The 23,704-nt window shown below is 27.7% G+C and overlaps 1 protein-coding gene across 1 annotated transcript; it reads right to left on the reverse strand.

The window, feature by feature from the left end:
• Window positions 1-383: 383 nt before the first annotated feature.
• LOC112602408 lies at window positions 384-10,847 on the reverse strand. Its single transcript, XM_025350505.1, has 3 exons — window positions 10,569-10,847; window positions 3,610-4,226; window positions 384-1,595 (listed from the first exon to the last, which is right to left on the reverse strand). Exons 1-3 carry the CDS (start codon window positions 10,639-10,641, stop codon window positions 612-614), a joined length of 1,674 nt encoding a protein of 557 aa, XP_025206290.1. The 5' UTR covers window positions 10,642-10,847; the 3' UTR covers window positions 384-611.
• Between the last annotated feature and the right edge of the window lie 12,857 nt (window positions 10,848-23,704).

The raw sequence follows: 23,704 nt of genomic DNA on the forward strand, positions 1-23,704 counted from the left end.
TAGAAAATTTCAAATGACGAATCATCTGAATGATGTATCTACAACTAACTACGCATTTCTTTATTTATAATATTGTAATAATCAATTTGTTGTGTTCCTATTTAATTAAATTAGCTAGTATTACAAATCGTTATATACAATAATAGGCAATATATAATATTACAATCTAAAATATTATTACGTGAACATAACATTAAATATCGTAAACAATGTAATAATAGATATGTTAAAATTAAAATTTTAATTTCGAATTAAAATCGATTTGAAAATTTGAAAGTTTTTGACGCTTATCTAATATACAACATACTATACTTATAAATATTATTATTATTATTAAGTATAGGTACATATATACTAAAGTATAAAAAACTACCTAAAAAAAAACCTCGGTTATAACTTTTAAGTATAATATTATACGATGAGATAATTCATAATATATATAATATATATTGTAGATATTTGTCGAAGCGGCCGGCACTGGTTACATTAATGTATACCTACAAAAAGATATGTTTTGTATATTTTATGTAAATTCGTGGCCCAGAATTTAATAAAGGTGGATTAGAAAAGAGCGATGATAAGGATAGATGTGGTGGAAGTGAGGTAGGCATTCAATCGCCGGCCAACCGGTCGAGTTCGGGCAGCCTGTCCTCGACCAGCTTCTCGACCTTAACGTCGTCCAGTATGGTTTGCACTTTCATCTTGATAGGCTCCTCGAGCGCGTCGACTATAATGTGCCGCAATAGCGATGGCAACGAGTTGACTGCGACCTCAACGACGAAGTCAAGTGGCTCCTTCCGGTCCATGATTACCTCGATCTTGCCAACTTCGATGTCGAGTTTCTCCAGCACCGGTTTGTTGCGGATGTCCAGCGTCTGGTTGACCACCGCCCGGACCTGGATGTGGTCCACGGTGAAGTTAGATACTCCCGCCCGGCCGAATGTCTTGGTTAAGCCCAGCTGGTAGCTCCACTGCAGCGACCCGTTTATCGTGCCGGTAATGACGTGCACGGCCAGCTGGAGCACGGGGCCGCGGACTTGCAGCCCAATGTCACCCACGCGCTGAAAGTTGGACAGCCCGGCTACGGTCAGTTTGGTGATCGTTAAGTTGAGGGGTCCCTCGTTGATATGTCTGTCGACCATGTGGTACGGGTCGAAGCCCATCCGCCGGACGTATGCCCTACCTTCGGCTACCGCCAAGTCCGGTACCGGCACGGTGATCTTGGGCAGCTTGCTAGTGATAGCCTTCACTTGGGCGTTGACGTCCGCTCGCAGGTTGGTGTTCACCTCGTTGATGATGAACGGCTTGATACCCTCGAACAGCACCGACCCCATCGTGCTGATGACGCCTTGTAACATAGAAGCGCCGAACCCGAGATTTTTGAAATCTAACTCGCAGTCCTTGAACTGCATGTCCATTTCTGTGTTAGTGGCCTGCAGGATGCCATCTTCGTCCGGTTCAAGTGCAGCCTCTGCGGCGGCTTCCACGTCGATGAGCGTCACGTTGAACGGGCCAGCTGCTGGTCGGCTCAGCCATGACCTCAGCGTGTAGTTGCCCAGCACATACATCCGTTTGATTTTCAATAGCACGTACACCTGTGAAAACCGTTGCATGATCAGAGTTTATTCTGTCAGGTTCACTTAAACCCGGGTAGGGAGTAGATTGGGTTCGGATCGGGTTGTACGCATAATATAGTGATAGTAGGCATAGATTAAATAATATTGTATTAATTAATTATTAATTAAAGAGAATTAGATTTTTGGTCAAAAAATGATGTTATATTTGTATGCATATAATGGATATACGCGTAATCGTTATTTACGATAGAAAAAAATATAGTACGCTACAGGCTACAATAAACGTCGTAAAAATGTAATTTTGATTATGTCTTCATTAACTATGTTAAAATTATATAATTAATGTCATCGGCTAAAACGGATTTCGAAAACTCGAATGTCATCAATTGTTTTTGGCTTTCACGAGTTAGCTTTGAAAATACTATCAACCTTTTGTAAATAACTGTGTAAGACGGCTTAACCCTAAAATAAATTTGAATACTTGAGGGGTAGCAGAAGCTATCCATCTACGTTTATGCGTTGGATGCATCTTTAATCTGAAAGGGTACGATTAGTATTTTTGCACATTAAAATTTAAGGTTTAATAAATGACCAAAAAATACAACTATTCAATTTTTAATAGTTATTTTTATTTATAATTTATAATTATTATAATTATATTATTATATCTATGACAAAACGTGCGTGTTTTATAACATTGACCTGACCACTGTATGTGTATATAATATACGGCTATACGATTATTATAATATGGAAATATGGAAATTGTTAACATTTTAATATATCAAAATACTCACGGTAACTTTGAACTTCGAAGCTAATAAGCATACTAACGATATACGATTTCAAAGAAACGATAAAATAGCCAAAGGTATATTTCAAACGAACTCACGCGTTAAGACGTATTATTGTACATGTAAAAAAAGGAACAAGTATTTGTATAAAATATTTACTTTATAGAAGCACCGCATCGGAATGTCAATAAAGACTCGATTGAGTGGCGTTGCATTGGTAATCGCGGACGGTATTTTTATTTATTACTCAACACCAAGGATATATAGGTAACATAAGGTACTTAAACAAGTGATTATAATATATTGTGGAAGTAAATCTCTATAATAGAGAATAGAGTACTATGGAAATATATCCAAATATACTCGAGTTCAGAAAGGTATACATATTATTATTATAGGTAGACATGTAATAATATTATACTTGAATGGATTTAAGAAATCGAACAATTGTGGCCTTCTTAAGTGAAAGATTGTGATAGATTTCAAGAAAAAAAATTATCAAACACGTTAGTTTATTGGTACAAAACTGTCGTCTTTGCAGTATGCATACACCACCTATGTACACATATTAAACTAATTCAAAAATTACTTGTTCGAATTTTGATTTAGTTAAGTACATCGAAATTCTCATTAAAAATCAAAAAGTAAGAAAGCGGGTATAGTTAGGTGTTTTAAAGTTTCATAAATTAAAATTTTAATACATTTATGAATGCATGATATCAAAAAGTATAATATGTCACGGGGTAATATTATCTAGTGAATCTAAATATCATATTTTATAATAATAATTATCATTTATGATAGTGATATTCTACAATCCATGTTATTTTTTCCGATACCAATATGCGTGTTTCTAATTTAATGTTCTTAATATAAGTTAAGATTTATTTTTATCTATATGATTTTGATTGTGTGGTTTTGAATACTATAATTGATATATTTTTTATTAAATACATGCAATAGAAATTCTATTTTTGTAATTGTTAAGTTATAAAATGAACTTAAGAGTGTTTTTATTTCGAAAAGGAAAAATATATTTAAATAGTTTTTCTCGATTTTCAATTGATCTATAGTGTTAAATTTTGAAACAACTTGGTAAATTTAATGAATTTATAAAGTCAAGTGTTATTACATTTTTAATTCATTGAGCTATTAAACCTTTCTGACATACTGACATAATACTATTCTCAATTTTTGGATAGAACAATCTTTTTTTTTTTTTATCAAAAAACACTTACTCGCATGTTTTTTAAATCCGTATTGACTTGTTCCACTTTGAACTTGGAAAGTCCGTGTACAGTCATGTTTTTGAATGTCATAAATGCCATACCAAAATCTTTGTTCATTGGGGGTATACTTAGTGGATCAGGAATCGGGGCGCCTGGAAAGCCAACGGGGTCAGGTCCCTGGTAGTGTTTTAGGATTTTCCTGATCTGTTCGCTTAGCTTATCCTTGATTACTTCTGTTGGTATCGTTGTTGGTATACTAACTTCCGTGTTATTGGTGGGTACTTCCAACGGTGGAGTGGTGGGTACTTCCAACGGTAGAGTAGTGGGTACTTCCAACGGTGGAGTGGTGGTCTGCACTACATTTTTGATAGTGGTATCAGAATCAGGAGTGACATATTCGGTCGTGTCCACTACTAGTTCAGTCGTGGTTTGAAACTCAACTTCGGTTGTGGTATCAGATATAGATTCAGCAACGATCTCGACATATTCAGTCGTGTTCACTGCTGGTTCAACGGTGGTTTGGACCACATTCTCGGCCGTGGACTCTTGAGGATTGATAGTGGTAGGAACCTCGATAGTAGCGATAGTAGTTGCGTCTTGTTCATCTACAGCTATTGGTAAAGCGACTGAAATAAAAAAATTATTATTAGTTGCTGAAAGATTTATACATATGATAATATTGGAAAACGAACGCTGAAAATAATTTTATACAAAATAGTATCATATAATATGTATTATTACAATTAATATAACATAGAACTATTATAATTTCATTATAACCTATTTTATTAAAAATGTTTGTTTTTTTTTATTAAAAATAAATTAATTGTGCGTAGTAGTACTTTAGACATTTTTTTTTCTATACATATATAACAATGATTTCATCGAAAATTCATTTCATATGTTTTAGATAATATAATACAAAAGTATGTACTCCTTCCAATAGATTGCAATCGAACATTTTATGATACATTATTTATGTTAACAGATATGGACGTTTAGTCCAAGAAAACCTTTTCTGCGTTCAAAACTTTATCAGTAAGTTTATCCAAAAACAACAAAGACATATTTATTCGGACCATTTTCCTATATGTCGAGCAATAAACGAGCTATCAGATGCAATCACTAAACAATGACACGACCGACGTTATAGCAATATGGCCACTGATCTTATTATACGTTTTGGCCCTATTCAATGTCAATATAATAAACTATAAATTTACGACAAAATAATATTGATAAAAGTATAAAACAGAGAAGTATATTTATAAATTCGTGTATATACTCGTTATAAAATATATTCATAATATTGAGAAATGAGAAATCATTTTTTTTTTTTATAATTATTTCTTTTAATATTGATGGATAATTAAATTTGGCTTTTTGACTTTAAATTGTGTGTCAATTTAAATGTTCTTAAAAATTCTATTAAAGAGAAAAAAAAAAGAAATATCGTTTTAGTTTCAATATTAATCTAAGATCGGATTTATCAAACCTGACATATTTCAAAATTGAATTATTCGTTAATGGTTGGAAAAAAGGCTTAAAGCCAGATTTATTGACAGTGCGACTAAAATTTAAATTAAATTAAACCAATACCGAGGTAGGTACATACCATTACGCTGAAAATCATGAATATATAAATATTAAAAATGTTAAATTAACAATAAAACAGATAACAATAAACTATATTTAGATACTACTTGATCTTTGAGTAAATCCTCACGTAGACATATAATATTATATTTTAAAACATAGCAGTTTTTATAAAATAGTGTGTATGATATTTAGTTTTAATTTGAAAAATGACGATATTTAGAAATTTTTAATCTGAATCGATTATCAATTTATCATACTATTTTGTAAAAATTAAGTAGTTCATGAATGACGTTGATAATTTTTTTACTGTATATTATTAATTTTAAATTGGAATTGGAAAGAAAATACAATTTTTACAAAAATTAATGCTCGAGAATATATATTATAAATTAATAATATAATATACAAGGAGTAGTATTGTTCAAATAGAGCTTCCTCTGCTGTCGGTTAAACACAGAAAAAAATAAATATCATTATATTATCACTAAAATACATAGATGTATCAGAATATTTTTTTGAATATCAAGATTTATCACTGTTTTCCCATTTATCATAAACAACACAACATAATAATTTTACAACTGTTTTTGGTTCACAATTCTATAGATAGATATAGATAGTATTTTAGGTAAGTATTTTAAATGAATAACAATATTATATTTTAATAATCATAGGTATTTGGAGATTTTGTAGGTATCATCGCATTGCCTAGTCATAATAGTTATTTGATAGAGATTAGAGAATGTACTCGTAAAATATATTATAATATCTGACAATTTTATTAATAAAATCTTAGGAAGTATATGATAGGATTTAATAATTAAAAATAATTAAAAAAAATATTTAATGTTGATTTAGTCTACGAATGAAATGTATAGTCTCATACGAACAAATGGTTTAAAGTTTAAAATGACTTTGTTTGTATGGAATAAATATCTAAAATAATTTTAATTACGCAACATATTTTAAGGTATGTTAGTTGAAAAAAATAATAAAGGTAATAACAATGTTAATTATATGATATATATTTTTCAAATCTCGATAATGTAATGAGTTTTACAGCAGAAGTCTATAAGATTTTCAAAGAACATACTATTTAAGATGAATTTATCATGGACAAAATTCCAGTGAAACCACATTAGTTTAACAGGTTATCGAAAACTCGAGGTTATAGCGTTGTATAAATAAATATTGCATGCACTTAAATACACGTGGCTTAATTTAATTGACCGGAAAGCTAAATAGTAGCATAATATTTTATATATTATACAAGGTGATACACGAAGAGTTAGCTCTCTTTTATCCTTTATTAATGCATTTATTCATATTATTATTTTTAACATTTTTAAGTATACTCAAAGACTATATTTTCCAATACTTAAAATAATTGTATACTATCTACTATACATCCTTAACAATTTGTAATCAAATTATGATTTGAGAAATGAAGTTTATTTCACATGATTTTTAAATTTGCTTAGAAATATCGAAAATCCGAATTTTTATAAATCCATAGTTGTCAAAAGAAAAAAATGGGATTTAACGTGTTCATGGAGTGTATCATATTAATTACTATGTAGAGATAAAAATATTTCAACAGTTATACTCACTACTGTTAATATATTAAAATATTATTATTTAAAAGAGTGGATAATTTTGAGAACCATTTTCCCATATGTTGTGTCTTTTGGATCGTAAAATATAATATGAATATTTTAGCATACATATTAGTTATTCAGTTAAAACCTTGAACATTAGGATATTTGAACTTAGAAAAAAAAGTTTTGATTAAATGTGTAAAATAGTGAGTTTTATAGTAGAAATTATCTGTGTACTTATATGACAAAAGAATAAAACCTTTGATGATGGTATTACTTTTGTATGTTAGCTTTTTATAAAATACAGTCTAAACCAGCAAAATTGTGCAGATGGCTGTAGTACTTAATATTATCAAAGGAATTACCAATTTGCTTGACTAACACGTACTATCTACGCCGTTGGTCGCTGTACATTGTTCAATTGTATTAGATTCTGAGGTAAGCAATTGGATTGTGGTATTAGTCTTGTAATGTATTTTTTTTAACCTACACATGAAGTCGCCATTCCGGATGGTTGTACACATAAGCATATCAATCAAATTCAATTAGACAAATTTACTGCTATAAAAATATTTCTATTGTATAGGTATACAAACATAGAACTACTTAATAATGATGTCCAAACTTACCATTTAAAACATTTAACATTTTAATAGCATTAAGCAAACAAAAATAAAGTCGTAGGTTTATAGTAGGTACAGTACAGGGTACATATTTATTTTAAATTATTTTATATTTTAAGTAACTGTAACACTTTATGGTATTGACTGTAAATGTTCGTTACTTTAAAAAAAATATTATACTCAATAATTAAGTAAATTAAGATTTAATATTTTGATCCATTATTACAATATTAATATAATTAATTAATTTTAACAGTCGGTTAGTTTTAAAAATGATCATTTTGCACTCATATTATTGAGGTATTTATTTTTATGAAAGATTAAAATATGTAAAAAGTCCCACATAATACTGCAGTAGTAGACTACTAAGAATGATTATATTGTGAACAAAATTATTCATAATAATACAATAAAAGTTTGTACAATAAAGAGCACCCAATATCAAGTCATTGTATTTGGCATTCCAATCTATACTTTTTATTGCCTATTAATGTATTATATACGCTCTAAGTGGTGCATATGATTTTAAAATTATATGCGTTTCTTATTTCTCTGTATGCCTTTTTGGGTAATAAAAAAGTACTTATGTAAAAGCACTACAATAACGTCTTATATTTAGATTAGAAAATTAAATACATAAATATTTTTGGATTTCAGTATCAAAAAACGTGAAAATAAAATACTTAAAGATTGGAGAAATATTACATAACAATCTTCAAATAGTTTTTAATACAATGTATTATTAAAATAATTATTATTCAATTTATAATATTTTAATACTTTTTAAAATATAACTTAAGTTTTATTTTCTATATTTAATAAATAAATTGAAGTTTATGAGATGTAAATGTACTCTTCGATAAATAATAATCTTTATTACACTAAAACGGTGTTTGCTTAACAATATACGAGCATAAATATGTGGTTCATTTTCAATATTTTACTTGTAATACGGGCAATTCACAATTATACATCATATTCTGAATATGTTTATTTTGTTATAATTTTAATATTAAATTAATAATCTGTGTAGGTAATTATAGTAAAGCATTATATTTTATAATTATTTGTTATCTCACAATAGCAGTTAGCATATATATGTATGTAACATCATTTTTACGTTGTGCATTGTGGGCATATAGTTAAAAATGTCAAAAAAATATTTTTGATCATCATTTTATTAAAAAACCGCGTATTTAATTTTGATAATAATACATAAATGTAGGAAAAACAATGAGATAACATAAAATTAAACTACCTTTTGGCTATTAATCAGTTATATATTTAATATATTTAAAAACGTATAAACCAATGAAGTGTCGCTTCTAATGTTATGCGTTACATAATAATTTACAAGGTATTTATTTCATAATTTATTTAGATTTATTTTGTAAATATTACCTACGGAAACAATACTGTTCTTTATTATTTATATTTTATTTTTTTTATTTTTTTTTTTTTTTTAGCATATGGCGCTTATGTCCGGGAGTAGGCCCGAAGGCCTAGTTCGGACGCCTGTTACCATATTTTATTTAATTTATGCTATTAAAACAAGCAGACCGCGTTATCTTCGAATTATTATAGTTAAGTAATTTTTGTTTTTAAAATAAACATGTTAATAAGTAAAGACGGATTTTTATGCATTAAAAAGTATCAAAATATATGCAATATAATATGCTGTAAAAAATTATGAAAATATGTAACAAATATGTAAAAAAAAATTTCGTTTACTTAAAATTCACAAATTAAACAACTTATTATAATTAATTACCTATTTAAATATTTAATACAAATTGTTTGTTTAAATATGTGATACATTTCGAATTTCGTAAACATATACAATAACTATTAAATATGAAGAAATATGTCAAAAAAAATTTTACCATTAGATTCAAATTATTATTATTCGTAAAGATAACTGACAGAAATCCAAAAAAGTTAAAAGGAAAAAATATGAAATTGCATAGAAATCCACGTTCTATTTATAAAACATGAAAAAATTGTGCAAAAATTATTAATTATTATTATTTATTTATTTTTTATTTTTTTGATAGAACACATAATATCAAGAGTTCAAATTACAATTAATAATAATAATAGTTGATGCTGTCGAGTGATGAGTACAACACAATTTTGTGAAAAACAATTTATTGTTATAATTGGTCTTAGGAATAAGAGCTAGTTTCCATAACAATTCATTACGCGGGAGATGTATGTGCGTACGTATATCATAGAATATATTGTACGGGATAGATTTTGAGAGTAACTTTGAAATTAGTATATGAATCTCAATCCGCAGAATCACGAGGGTTGATATATTAAACTGCCGGACGTCGGTAAAATATATTAAATTTGCGAAAACACTATTATGGTCTCATCTATAAGCTATCAACATTATGGCGATAATACGTGTGTACTGTGTAATATTTCGGTCTAGAGCCCGGTGACGAAAGCATCGATGGCTGACGAACGTGTCTCCAATATGTACGCAATTATTTTAAGACGTTCTACTACGGTGATCAAAATTCGAGTAAAATACATATTATAACATAAATATATATTATAACAGCAACCATTAATTATTCCGATCCGTAGCTATAGGTAATATTATGTACACTGCGTACACGTGTGTACGCGAGTTGCCGCGCATTACAGTGATATGGTACACACATATTATATATTATACATATATATGTATATATATATGTGTGTACCATGATATATAGCGTGTAAATGTTGTGTGTATTTATGGACTTCAGAAGCGTAATGGCGGTCGCATTTATACGTGGCGTATGTATAATAATAATAATATGGGGTGCGGACCTGAGATTTAAGGCAACGTTAGTCATCGCATATACGTGCGCGCGGACTGAAAATACAATTTGCAAATGAAAATCTTCGCTGCGCCATACTCGCGCAAACGTTGTTCGGTCGCTATGATTGACTTAATAATTATGTATTCCCCTTTTCACGCGATACTGCAATGGTAAAACGGTCGTACGACGAGGGCTCAAAACGGTGGTTAAAGACAAATAGTAAAAATAATAATAACGATAGTAGAAAAACGTACAATTTCGAGGTCGTCCAGTGTTAAATAACGACAGTGGTAACGTATAATAATAATAATAATAATAATGAAATCAAGTACCTGCCGGACGTGCGACGAACGGAAGAACTCCGCACAGGGACAGCGCGATGGCTAGTGCGACGGTCGTCTTCATGCCGACGACCACAGTTGACGGAACGATTTCGCGGAATGTTTCGTGGACCGATTGGTGTTGATGAGCGACGACAAGACGATTGCCAGCATCCGATGAATAAACGTTCGTACGACAGAAATACGTACTGTTAAGCTCCGAGTAGGCCGCGTCGCGTGTGTGCGTAGTTATTGAGTTCGTGAATAACTGTGTGCCGACATTCTGAAACGACGAGATGGACTCTGCCGCCGCGATTAGGACGAACAAAAAGTGCCCCGTTGACCCGGACGACTTATCAATGTATAATTTATAATATTATTATTATAATATTTCTTTTATCTATTATATATATATGAACATTTATAACAATAACGAAGGAACGTATACACATAATATGATATTGTGTGTGTGTGTATGTTATATATTACTCAGCGTGTATATAATGTGTACACTACGGTCGTGCGTAATATTTCGTTCGAAGATTAGACGCTTATTATATTTTGTTGGTACCGCTATATCGGATTAAATTTACGTGCATACAAATTTCTCGTCATTTGTATCGAATAAAGTGCAGGGATTACCATTTTTGGTTATTTTTTTTTGAACCATCAAAACGTGATGTAATTATACGTTTAGGTGTCCAATGAATTAAGGAGAAAATCCATAAATAAAATGAAAACCAATAAAAACTTCATTTACGAGTAATTCCCCACAAAAAAATAAATAAATAAATTTCCTTATCTTTTCTGAGTTAGTCAATATATTTTCTTCAGTGGTGAATAGAGCTAAAATAATTATGATAAAAAATAAGTTTAGATACTGTAATCTACCTTAGTTTAAAATGTTTAAATACATCAATTATTATTTTATCATGTATGTAGGTAGGTAGGGTGGAGACCCTTTTTGACTAAAACGCACCTTTCCCTTCTCAACCTATTTAATTTTTGGCTGAAACAAAAAATTTGATACATACTTTATGTCATACATATCGAAAATGATTAAAACCTGTGTATGATATTGGTCATTAATTATTCGATCAACGGTTGTCGAGTTTGGATATGATGTGAAGTAATTAACATATATAGGTTTATATAGTATGTACCAAGACCGATCATCATAGGTACCTATTGTAAAGAGTCACTCTCTTGTAGCCAAGATAAAATATCAATAACTGATTAAATTGTCTCGTTTCTTATTTTATTTTTGTAAAATCAATGCTTGTTTAATTAGTAATTACTACAATATCTGTGCGTGTGTTATACTCTTATGTTGTTTTCATCGTTCAAAACTATTATTTTTTTTTAACTTAATATGGCTGAATTAATCATAAATAATCGCAGAGAAACATTATTATGTTTAGATACTCAAATATTAAATATCGAATTAATGAACAAAATATAATAACTCAACATGTTGGCGTTATATTAAAAAATATTTTTATGCTAAAGTGTTAACAGAAAATGAAATTGTTGTACAAGATCATCTGAAAAATTAATTACATAACCATTCTCCATATGATCAGAATACAATATCGAGGCAAATTGTTAACTTAGCGTGTAAACGAAAAGCAGCCGAAGCACTTTTAATGAGACTAACCAAAAACAATTATCTTAATTCTTAAGTAAACTTTGTGAAAATGTTGAGTCTTACAGTTTACTATAATAGACATAAAAAGCATAAAGACGAATATATACGAAGCTCCATACAAAGTATTACCAGCGTACTCCACAAGTTTAGAAGAAGTTCATTTATTGTTGAAAAAAATGAACATAACAACTAAACAAGGTGAGCCTTTTTTTATATGGGAATGATAAAAAGGAAAACTTTGTTATGATATTTTCATGTACCTCAAACATTTTATTTTTAAAAGAAATCGTGAAATTATACATACGGACGGGACACTTAAACATTAGACTCGTTTTTTTACACAAATGTTCATCATCCAAATTTAAAAAATAGGGCTGATTATTGATTACAATAATAAAATGTATACAATAAATCAGCCTTTTTTCATTTATTTAATATATTAAATTTTAATTTTAAGTACTAAATGTAAGTAAATAGGTAAGACAAAAACTAGAGATACCACAGCATTTATAAATATAAAAAATTTGAATTCTTAAACATATAAAAATATTCAGGGCATGATGACTAAACTTTAAGAACCACGACGTTTGGATACTTGAAGTCTATATTATAGCTATATCTTAAGGTTAAAATGTATACAAATTGAGATCAAATTTATAACTACACTTGTGCATCCATGGTAATATTGGTAACTAGGTACTAACTCGCAAATAGGTCAAATTAACGTTAAGCTGGCCATTAAATGTTGAATACATCCATTTTTTTGGTGTTGTGATGGCTTGTACAGATACAGTGTAAATAGACGGTCAGTTATTCTGGAACAAAATTTCAATAATTCATATTAATAATAATTAGTCTCCAAATAAAAATTTCTAGTATAAAACAATATTGTTTTTGTAAATAATAAAATAATTGAATTGATTACTTGATGCCTTGATGAACTCGAAATTGTTTTACCAGTTTGGTAAATATGCGATACATTAATATGGGCATTATATTTTTTTTTGCATATCACTAAGTGTATTAGTATTAATAATATAGTCAATATATTATTATTTTACATCATATTATACTTGTATTATATGATAACCGTTTTAATAATACATTGTTATTTATTAAAATATTATTTTTTACTCGTTATTTTTATTATTTTTTATATTGTTATATGTGAGTATGTATGAAACATTCTTTAAGACGACTGTACTGACCCTTTCAAAAAATATTTTAAAAGTTTAAGTCTTACTGTCTCTTAATTTTCAAACTTTCTGACCGTTTTTTTTCCATATTTTGATGTATTGCAGCTGTATTGATAATATAGAGGCTACGTCATGGAAAATATTTTACTATAGTTGACATTTTGATTAACGTTTACCGGAAATACGATTATGTTTTTCTGTTTTTCATGGTTAGGTTATACGGAAATATAAGTAAAAAAGATCGTCTATTTACAGATTAAAGAACAAACAACTGATAATATAATTGAGAAGCAATATATTTTTTTTCGTTTTTCACAACGGGTTAAAACAGTGATAGGCGAATCACCTCTTCTGTCCCAAAAAACAACGTTATTGTCTTTAAAAATTGCTTGAATAGCAATAAAATAAACTACTATTTGCAGTATAGTAGAATATATAAATATATATATAGGTATATATCTATTGCTGGTTGGGTCTTGGATTTATTTAAGTATGTATTTATAATTTTTTTTTTTTTTAATAAATATATAAAATTCACTTGCATAAAATGAAATAAAAATTAATTTAACTATTAGCATTTTTTTTTTATTATTTGTTACAATAATACAATGTATGAACCATTTCATTTTATTTACAACGATGTATGCAACAGGTATTGTGTAATAGGTATTATTTGCACTGATTTACGTACGTTTATTTGAGTTCATCCGGTTAACGGTTTATCGGAGCATTTTAGTGTTCATATGAGTATCATGCTTATTTAATAAACGTATATCTGAATCATATAATAATAATAATGATAATTTATTTATTATAAATTATCGTGTTTTTTCGATGATTTACAAATAGCGTATTTTTTGTCGTATCAAAGATCATTATGTACTACATGTCTACATTGTAGGTATAGCTACTTAATAATTAGTACTTATACAATAATATAAATTACTCAAATGTTTGTTTATAAAATAATTGTCTTACGGTATTGTTTATAATTTTTTAATCATTAATTATTCACATAATAACAGTCTGTGATCACAGGGATGTATTATTATTTGTTTACGAGTACTTAGTATTTACCATTGTTTGTTACATTTTATAATTCATTAGCATGAAATATTTACTACTTATAGGAATTTTGATAATTACAATTTTACTTTAAGCGAACTACTTTGTAAATAGCTGTATATAGGTTCGCGCGTTTCTAAAAATGAAACATAAACAAATTTGGTTATTTTTGCAGGAGCTATAAAACGATAATAATCGGTGATATGCGTTAGTAAATTATAATAAAACAGGTACGAGTATGAATCGTGGATAGCCGTATACTTGTATAGGTTAAAAGTTGTTTAAAACTACTAAACCAAACTCATATATTGGTTCGCAGAATCGTGGTATATTTTGTTATTATATTGATAAAATAGTTAAAATAAGTTAATTTTGTTATATGTAATTAGTTAAAAAATGTTTATAAAATATATTCTCAACGAGTTACATTGTACGTAAACTACTACGTGAATAACATCAAAATTTCTTCATTTATTCGCATACAATTGATTATTCCGACAGGTTTCACGCGAGTGTAGCCTGAGTCTTTGATTTTTTGTATGCGCTTTGGAGTGTTTAACATATTTGATTTTGTAGTTAAAAATAAAAATAATAGATTTTAAATATTTATACAAGTTATTAATATTAAAAAAAAACTTGTACATAATCGATACATTATACATATTATTCACACATAGGTACTAAATAGCTTAATTTTTATTTAATAATTGAAATTATTCAGAAATAATTATTATTTAGGATTGTTTCTATTTTTTAATATTCCCAAAAAAACAGCGTCAAATGACAGGTGAAATATGATATACCACTTTGCGGAACTACCAAAGATATTTTAACGGTATTAAACTGAATATGGTCCGCTTTTGTTAGGATAGACCTTTAATCTTAACAAAATCGGCTCATGTCAAAAGAGCCTCGCTAAATCCCAACTCGCGTAGTACATTTAAAAGAATTTAATGTTCAACTTTGTCAAGGCTTTAGCAAAATCAGTGTAAATTACTAAGAGCATTCATTAAATAGTTGGTAAATACTAAGGTACAAGTATATTGGCGGAACTCAAAGTTCAAAAAACGTGTTATTTATCAAAAAGAATTCGATTAGCCGAAGATAATAATAAAATTTACTTATTGTCTATAATTTAAGATGATGACTAATTATAGACATTGGTTTATGGTTGGGCACATAGATGAATATCCAGATTTTGAAATTGCGTTAAATAAACTAATTTTTAAGGTATTTAGAAAAATTAAATATAAAAAAAAGAAAAGAAAAAATTCTTATCAAAAATAAGAAACAAAAAGTAACAAAAAAAAGTTTTAAGCTATAAAGAATAGAAACAGAATTTAAATCAGACAGTTTAAAGAAATAATATAAAAAATCGTCAGTAAAAATATATTTATTATATTTAATATATATTGAAATGTGAAGGAAAATCGAAAGGTAATAAGCAACTAAAATAAAAACAAGCAACATTGACAGGTATATAGTAGAAAACAATTGACATAAAATCATTAGGAAATATACTCCATATTTCTTATTTGTTAGTGTTAGGCAATATACAATAGTGTATTGTAACTAACAAGTAACATATCTTCAGAAGAACTAGCTTTAGCTAGATTTATTTTTTATCTGATAAAATGCAGTGCATTATTTAATACCTGTTAAATAAACAAATGTTTAATTAAAAATGAACTTAATAATGTTGGCTGAATTCAATGTTTTTGATGGTGTTTCCTGATAGTGGACAAAGTCATAAAAAACAGGTCAGTTACGGATGAAACTTAAAAAGGTAACATACGTCACATACGAATTGCAGACACAAATATAACACAAAAATCACGGAAAAATTTCTTATCATTAATTTTGATATAACGATTGAAGACATTGGACAATTTGTAATTGATATCGAAGATTAGCATTATTGTTTACATACCTAGTTACTCTATTAATGATATTTATCAACATTAATATTGTGTCGAAGTTTTTGAATAAAAATCATTTTAATAATGAATTAACTCGTGCTTGTTTAAATATCTCTTATCTATTATTAAATATTAATGAAATTTACAGTGAAAAACTTCAAACAATTGCTCTTTTACAAAACACTAATACCAGTATTTTTAATTCCACCTACCAATTTGTTCTGAATCCTGGAAAAGTGATCAAGGAAAATATTTGTGTTCGCAACTCACATGGTTTTTATTTACTTGATGTTCACAATTAGTGTTTTGATAATGAAACCCGCGTCCACAATTGTTACGTTTTAATATTGGCTTGAACAATTTGTCCTCAAATAGTGTACTGTAGACGTTGTTGATTGTCTACCGCTAATACAATTTATTGTGATATGGGATGGATCATCGCGGCGAACGCGGCAGGATCTGTTCGTTTAAAATTGTAAAACGTGGTGAAACGGGAAAATAAGGTGAATCAACTAGTGTACATATAATGTATATATTATATTATACTATTTATAACTGTTGTAGGTAAATTTCAACCAAATTGAAAACAAGTTACATTAAGAGTAGTATTTGCTGTGTGCCTGAAGTCCTAAATCATTTTGATCTGATGACTGTGTATCCAATATTAACTTTCTATATTTCAAACAAAAGTTTTTAGAATAAATCAATTTTAAAATATTTTTAGTAAATAATAACTGATATTATACTATTGGAAATTATTGTCAAGAAGCGTTTCTCGAAAATTTTTTGCACATGTATTATGTTGTCCTTAAGGCAGGTGTTACATAAAAATAAGAATACAAAAATGGTACCATTTTTCCACTGAAATAGAATTAAATTAATTGAAAAAAGTTTTTTGTTTGGGTGAGTTAATTTTTATGGTAACCACTAACCACAATGTTATCATATAATTTCAAATGTATAATTTTGTGCTGAAAAAAAATCAATTGTTGTTTGAACATCATTGGACTTTAGAGTTTGCTTTCGTACATTCAATCTATTGCAGTAACATTATACCTCAACTTTTCAACTTTGAATTGGAGCGAAATTTATTTCACTTGTTTCATAAATACATACATATTGTTATTGATTATTAAAATTGTATCTATAATCAATTATATTGCAATGTAAGAACTTATTCATTGTATCTATGTGTTATCAATTGAATGTCATTTAAACAGCGAATTATTTTTAATAGAATATTGTTTGAAAATACCTTCCTGTTAACTATAACTTGTCGATGTGAGTGATGAAGGGACAGAAATTATCGTTTTTTGAGTTTTTAAATTGTTAATGAAAATAATATTTTGAAGGATGCATTTTAATGTATTTAAAATTGAAATATATTCTAAGAAGTGTTATGAGAATGATTGTGGTTTAATGTATTTAAATTTTAAAGTGTAGATTTTGACATTTTGTAATGCTTTCAATGTTGAATTTAAAATTATTTAAGGTGATAGAATGACATTTACTCCGTGTTGCGATAAGAGAAGAATTTTTTGTCCTCAATTATCTCATAATTTATATTTTAATTTACTTAATGATGGGCTTTCTTCTATTGTTAAGAATAAAAAGTACACACGTACACACATCAGACATGCGTATATTTTTTAATCTTAGAGTAATGTATACTAATATATCCTAAAGTTTACACGTATTACTAATACGGTATCATATATTTTCTATGGAATTCAACTGATTTTCAAAGTCGTGCAATATTACATTCAACATGTTGATCGTTACAATATTGCATCAAATAGTATTGAGTCTACCTCCGATAATCTCTGTAAACGACTACTGGTTTGTTAACAATCTATCCATTTGCGGTCGTTTGGTTCTTGCATCGAAGATACGAATAAATTATTCGTCTGCATGTAGGGTTTGACTAGGTTCATTAACAGAGAATCACCATATAAAAAAGCAATTAAAATTGAAATACAAATAATTTATTACTTTTGTTATGTTTCTGTCTGTTACGTTGTAAAAACATATTTTGTTTTATAGGTAATAAAATAATAATATATATATTTATATATTTTGTAGATCTCTAGACATTTTCTTCCCCTCATCGCTTTTGCTAATTTTTATATGTATAATAATTATTATTTACGTAATTTATTATAATATATTTGCATATTATACGATAGTATTGATATTTTAATCACATACCAATTAATTTTTAATTCCATCACATTTTTTTCTACTCTTTCATAACTATGTTATTGCCAATATTACCGGATACATCATCTTTTTTGTTAATAATTTGCCTTGTACACTGTGTTAGATTTTTTATACATATTTTCATTAAACATAAGAATAATTATGTATTATTTTGTATTACACTGTACACAGGAATGTATCATAAAGATATTGTTATTTGTTTAATTTTTACTATTTCTTTATTGAATTTCTAGTATTAATGTAAAATACGATACGTTTCTATAAAATATTTTCTACTAAATAAACTATAAATTGCTGCAATATTGCAGAGTAAAAATCCGATAATTAAGCTCATCACATTCGTTGTATCACTTTGAAAATGACTATAAAAATTAGACTGATAAATATTTTTTGAGCTTTAGTAGGGATAAATCTGTCTACATGGTTTTTCTATTCAAGCCAGAATGCAAAATAATTTATAATAATAAAAAAAAAAAAATGAAGGAAGTCTTAGTTACTAGCTTTTTTTTTTATTATATTGTTTTTACTATCATTAGATTATCATGCTGAAATTTCTGTTTAATATTTAATTTCGATTTTTTTTTTATATATATATTTATTGTTTTGCTTATTAAGTATTATATATGACTGTAGAGTTGTAAAATTAAGTGTATATTAATTTGTTTTTTTTTAATCTCTACGTCTAATTTAATTTTTAAACCCTTTTTTTTTTTTTTTTTGAAAAGTATTGGAAATTTTTTACTCTTAACTACCTCTCTCACTAATTACTATCTGAATTATATTTACTACTAGAATAATTGTAAAAATTTAAGATTGAATTTCATTGCTCTAAAAGGTGATGACATACATATCATGATTTTAAGTATAGATTTTAGAAAAATAATATATAGGTACTTGTTTAGTTTTGAAATGTTTGATTCATGTGTTTCATATAAATATTATTTTTAAATCGTTTAATGCGATAAAAAATTAATTTACGTCAGCATTAGTAGTAAGAATTACGTGAATAAACTTTTGATTAGGTGTTTACGTCACATACATTTTCATAGTTGTTCGTCTGATTTTAATAACTATTTTTTGTGATATTAAGTGTAGGTAAAAAAATTTCAAGGGATAAAATATTTGAAAAAAATTATACAACTAAATAATATAGAAGGGTGGTGTATGTAATGAGTAATAACGACATAAAATAATATACTAATAGGAAGTAAAATTCAATTGCACTGATCGTTATTAAAGTACCTGAAAAAATATTAAAATTTAATTAAGTGTAGAAGTTGAAAAATACATGATATTAAGATATGTGTTGTCGTATATCTACATCGTTTGTGCATCAACTTTTTCTATCTACATGCGATAAAATTATAAATTTGTCACAACGGAATATCTATTAATAAAACTAGATAAGATGATAATATAATCTGAAAGTTAAATAAAATATGAAGTTACACAACTTGTTTCCAAATGATCGGTATCGTTTCATCGTTTGTGTAATCGTCTGGTGTCGTTAGATAGTCGTGTAAAATATCAATGTAGTGTAATATTATACTAGAAGTAATTTTGAGAGAACATAGTAAAGAACTAATTATTTATAGAAATTATAAATTTTAATGTAAAGAATTTACTAAAAATGGATTTAAGTGGTGGTATATAGAAAAAAGTTGAAATGTTTAATTGTATGTTGATAAGAGTAAAATTATAATATTCAAAGAAGAAATTGAACACAATCGTTTCCCTTCTAAAAAAATCTTCAAGGAAAAATTATATTAAATCAAATAAAAAGAAAAGCCGTTAAAAATAATAAGTAGGAAAATATTTACTGAAAAATCAACAAATTATCTCAACTTTGAAGATATAGCAAATATACTTCAAAATGTACATAGAGTAAGATGAAAATCTTTACCAAAATTACTCAATTGTTTTCAAGAAATTTAATAAACTTTAATATACATAATAACAATTACAAGCAAAATGAAAGATATATGTGCAATTTATCAAGTGAAAGGACTATAAATGGCTGTGAGTCGTTTCACTTAGCACACCCAAACATTTTTTTATTTTCTGAAGTTTTGAAACTTATTTAAGTATAAACATGTATTAAAATTAATAGTACTCAAAAAAAAAAAAAAAATAAGATACAAAAAAACAAAAAAAAAAAAAATAAATAAATAAATAGATAAACAAAAGATAAACTACGAAATAATATTTTGAAAATTAAAAATTGTACTATCAATATGTTCCAATTTGCGAATTTAGTAAGTTACCATTTCAAAAAAAAATGAAAAAAACGAATATTTTATTCGCTAATTAAATTTTTTTTTTAATCATATTTTTATGAATCTATTTATTAATTATACTATACGTTTTACAAGTTATTTTATGGTTATATTTTACAATTACTTTGTTTATTATTTGTAATTTTTACATTTTATTATATTTGATTAAAATAAAATATCTAAAAAAGATAGTTAAGGTAGTCTAAAAGGCGCGATTGACGAACAATGTTTAAAGATACTACTACAGGCACAACATGATATTATAATTTATATTAAAATAAACACATGAAAAACGATACTGTTTTCTCGATACTGAAACTGAACCACGTGATATATTTTAATCGTGCACCCTTTATTTTCAATGTGCGCCGTTACTTATGATTTAATTCACATGTGATTTATAACTGAGTTTTCAAGATATTCGTCTTATACACTCACAAACACAAACTCAAACGCGTACATGTGATAATTTTTTAGTATTGATTGGAAGTTTTCCGGTCTTTTGATAAACCGTAAGTAAGTTTTTACTATATATAGAATCAAATTTGTATTATAATCACGCATGTATACATAGTACACACAATATTTATCTATAGCATATTTTTTCACTCTCTGCACGCATAAACTTCGGGGAAACATTTTCCCCGTGTTCCGGCGTGGAGAATGACTTTTAAAAACCGCCGATGTCAAGTGTAATCATCTCTGTAAAGCAATATTTGTTGTGTCCCGTCGATTTCCGCAAACGAGCGTTGGCAAACTTTTCCGGGGCGTTCGGTCCAATCGAATTACGGGCTGAATATTTTCAGGATTTTTTTTCCACGTGTTATCTTCCTCGTAGGAGCACCAGTGGCAACGGGAGAAAATAAACAGAACTGTAAAGCCGCAATGATTATGGCCATTGTGATCGATCATAATAATATGTATGATATAAGATATATTGTGTGCAATGTACATGTGTGTCCTAGGCTTTCGGACATCCGCCGTCTCTGAGTTCTACCGCTGGATAAACTGCAGTAATGACCGGCCGGAGGAGAAATATTTAATAACAGAATAATACGCGTTTACCTACACGCACTCACATATTATGTATGTGTTATAAATTAAATTATATTGCAGACCGAGTATTGGGGGGGAAAAAAAAAAAACTTTTAAACGAACTCTATTTGTACCATCTATGTATCGGCTGCCGTGCGCTTCGATTGTGTATAATAATATTATATTATATCGGTGCATATTATATATAGTATGTTTGCGATTTCGCTGATGTTGAAGGTTTTTTCTCCGTTAACCTTATTTAACGCAAAGAAAACGCGCGCGCGTTATATTGCTGGGCTGTCGAAAAAAAAATAAATATATACAGTTATGTTATATTAAATCCATCAAATTTATGAAATGGTGAAAAACTTTTCATCGTCAGCGCCGGAGGAAATTAAATAATGTTTATCTAGATGGTCCGACGGTGTACTAAATAGCATTACGCGGGCGCACGTTTACCAATATTATACATTATTATTATTATTATTATGATATTTGAATATTGTCGTGTTCGTTTTCCCCGAATGGAAAATATGTCGGATATTCTCGGATTGACAGGTTTTTTAATGTATATAATCTAGGTGCATCGTAAATATATTTGTGTACATTGTATGAATGTAGGTAGTTATTATTTAGACGTTATTTATCTGTATTTATTATTACGGCGATGACGTGACGTCGCGTCAGTTTGGTTATTGGAACCGAAGTCGATTTAGCAGCGCTGTTTTTATGTGTCTCGATATGAAACTGTCGAATTATGAATTTGCGATGTTATTAATAGTTACCTTGAAATAAGTATTATTACTTATTTCCTGTTCAATTATATAGTAGTAGTATATTATTATTAGTTTATTACTATTGAACAATACGACTTATCATCAAAAATATTCACACACTACGCGTATAATATGTTTATCTATTTGAGATTCTAGCTATTGGTTTTATAATCACGTGTTGTTTTATAAAAAATAATTGATTTTTATTATGACGTCTGTGTCTTGGCCTATAACTCTATAAAATTTGACCAAAAGTGTTTGGTATTATAAATATAAAAATTACACAAAATTGTAATTTTCTGAAAAATTGAAATATTTGAAAAAAAACTGTAAGTGTTTCGTTGGGGAAAACAGCATTTGCTGAGCAGCTAGTACCCGTATAAATATTTAAAAATACATAGGTATATTTTTTTTATATGCATTTTAAATTCTAAGATTTGAAAATTTAATTCAATTATGTTTCTCTTAATTATCTTAATTAGTTAATAATGAAATTAAAAAGTTTCAAAATATATAATTACAATTAATGTTTTTTTTTTTTTTTTTTTATGTATTTTAAGCTTAAATTTAGACGAAATTAAACATGTTGAATAAACATTTTATTTATTTTTATAATTTAAAACGCTGGGTTTTAAAATTTTTACGTATAATTATATGATATTTAACTATACGCAATGATATTTTTAAGATATGTAAATTAGTTATTTTAAGATATTATCTAGGTATTTATATTATGATTTTATTCACACTATTTTGCAGAAAGGTGGGTATTGACTCAAAATATTAATAAAAATAATATAATATGATATAAATAATATAATAAATGCAATAATTTTGGCAAAAATGAAATCAATTTATCGTTATTAAAAACATATTATGAAACATACTTGGTGAAATAAGTTTAAAATAGGTTGACAGACCATCTCTGCTCAAGGTTGTTTATCGTATGCAATGATATATCATTGAATATTTGACGCACCAATAATAGTAACTCACGTGACACTTAATATAAT

This window comes from Melanaphis sacchari, unplaced genomic scaffold (genome assembly GCF_002803265.2).
Source record: "Melanaphis sacchari strain LSU unplaced genomic scaffold, SCAv2.0 Contig0_pilon_pilon, whole genome shotgun sequence".
NCBI lineage: Eukaryota > Metazoa > Arthropoda > Insecta > Hemiptera > Aphididae > Melanaphis > Melanaphis sacchari.

Coding starts and splice junctions, on each gene's coding strand:
- LOC112602408 (XM_025350505.1), bottom strand. CDS start 10,641: ATGAAGACGACCGTCGCACTAGCCATCGCGCTGTCCCTGTGCGGAGTT. Junction 4,227..10,568: donor GTTCGTCGCACGTCCGGCAG/GTACTTGATTTC, acceptor TTTTTATTTCAG/TCGCTTTACCAATAGCTGTA. Junction 1,596..3,609: donor CGGATTTAAAAAACATGCGA/GTAAGTGTTTTT, acceptor CGGTTTTCACAG/GTGTACGTGCTATTGAAAAT.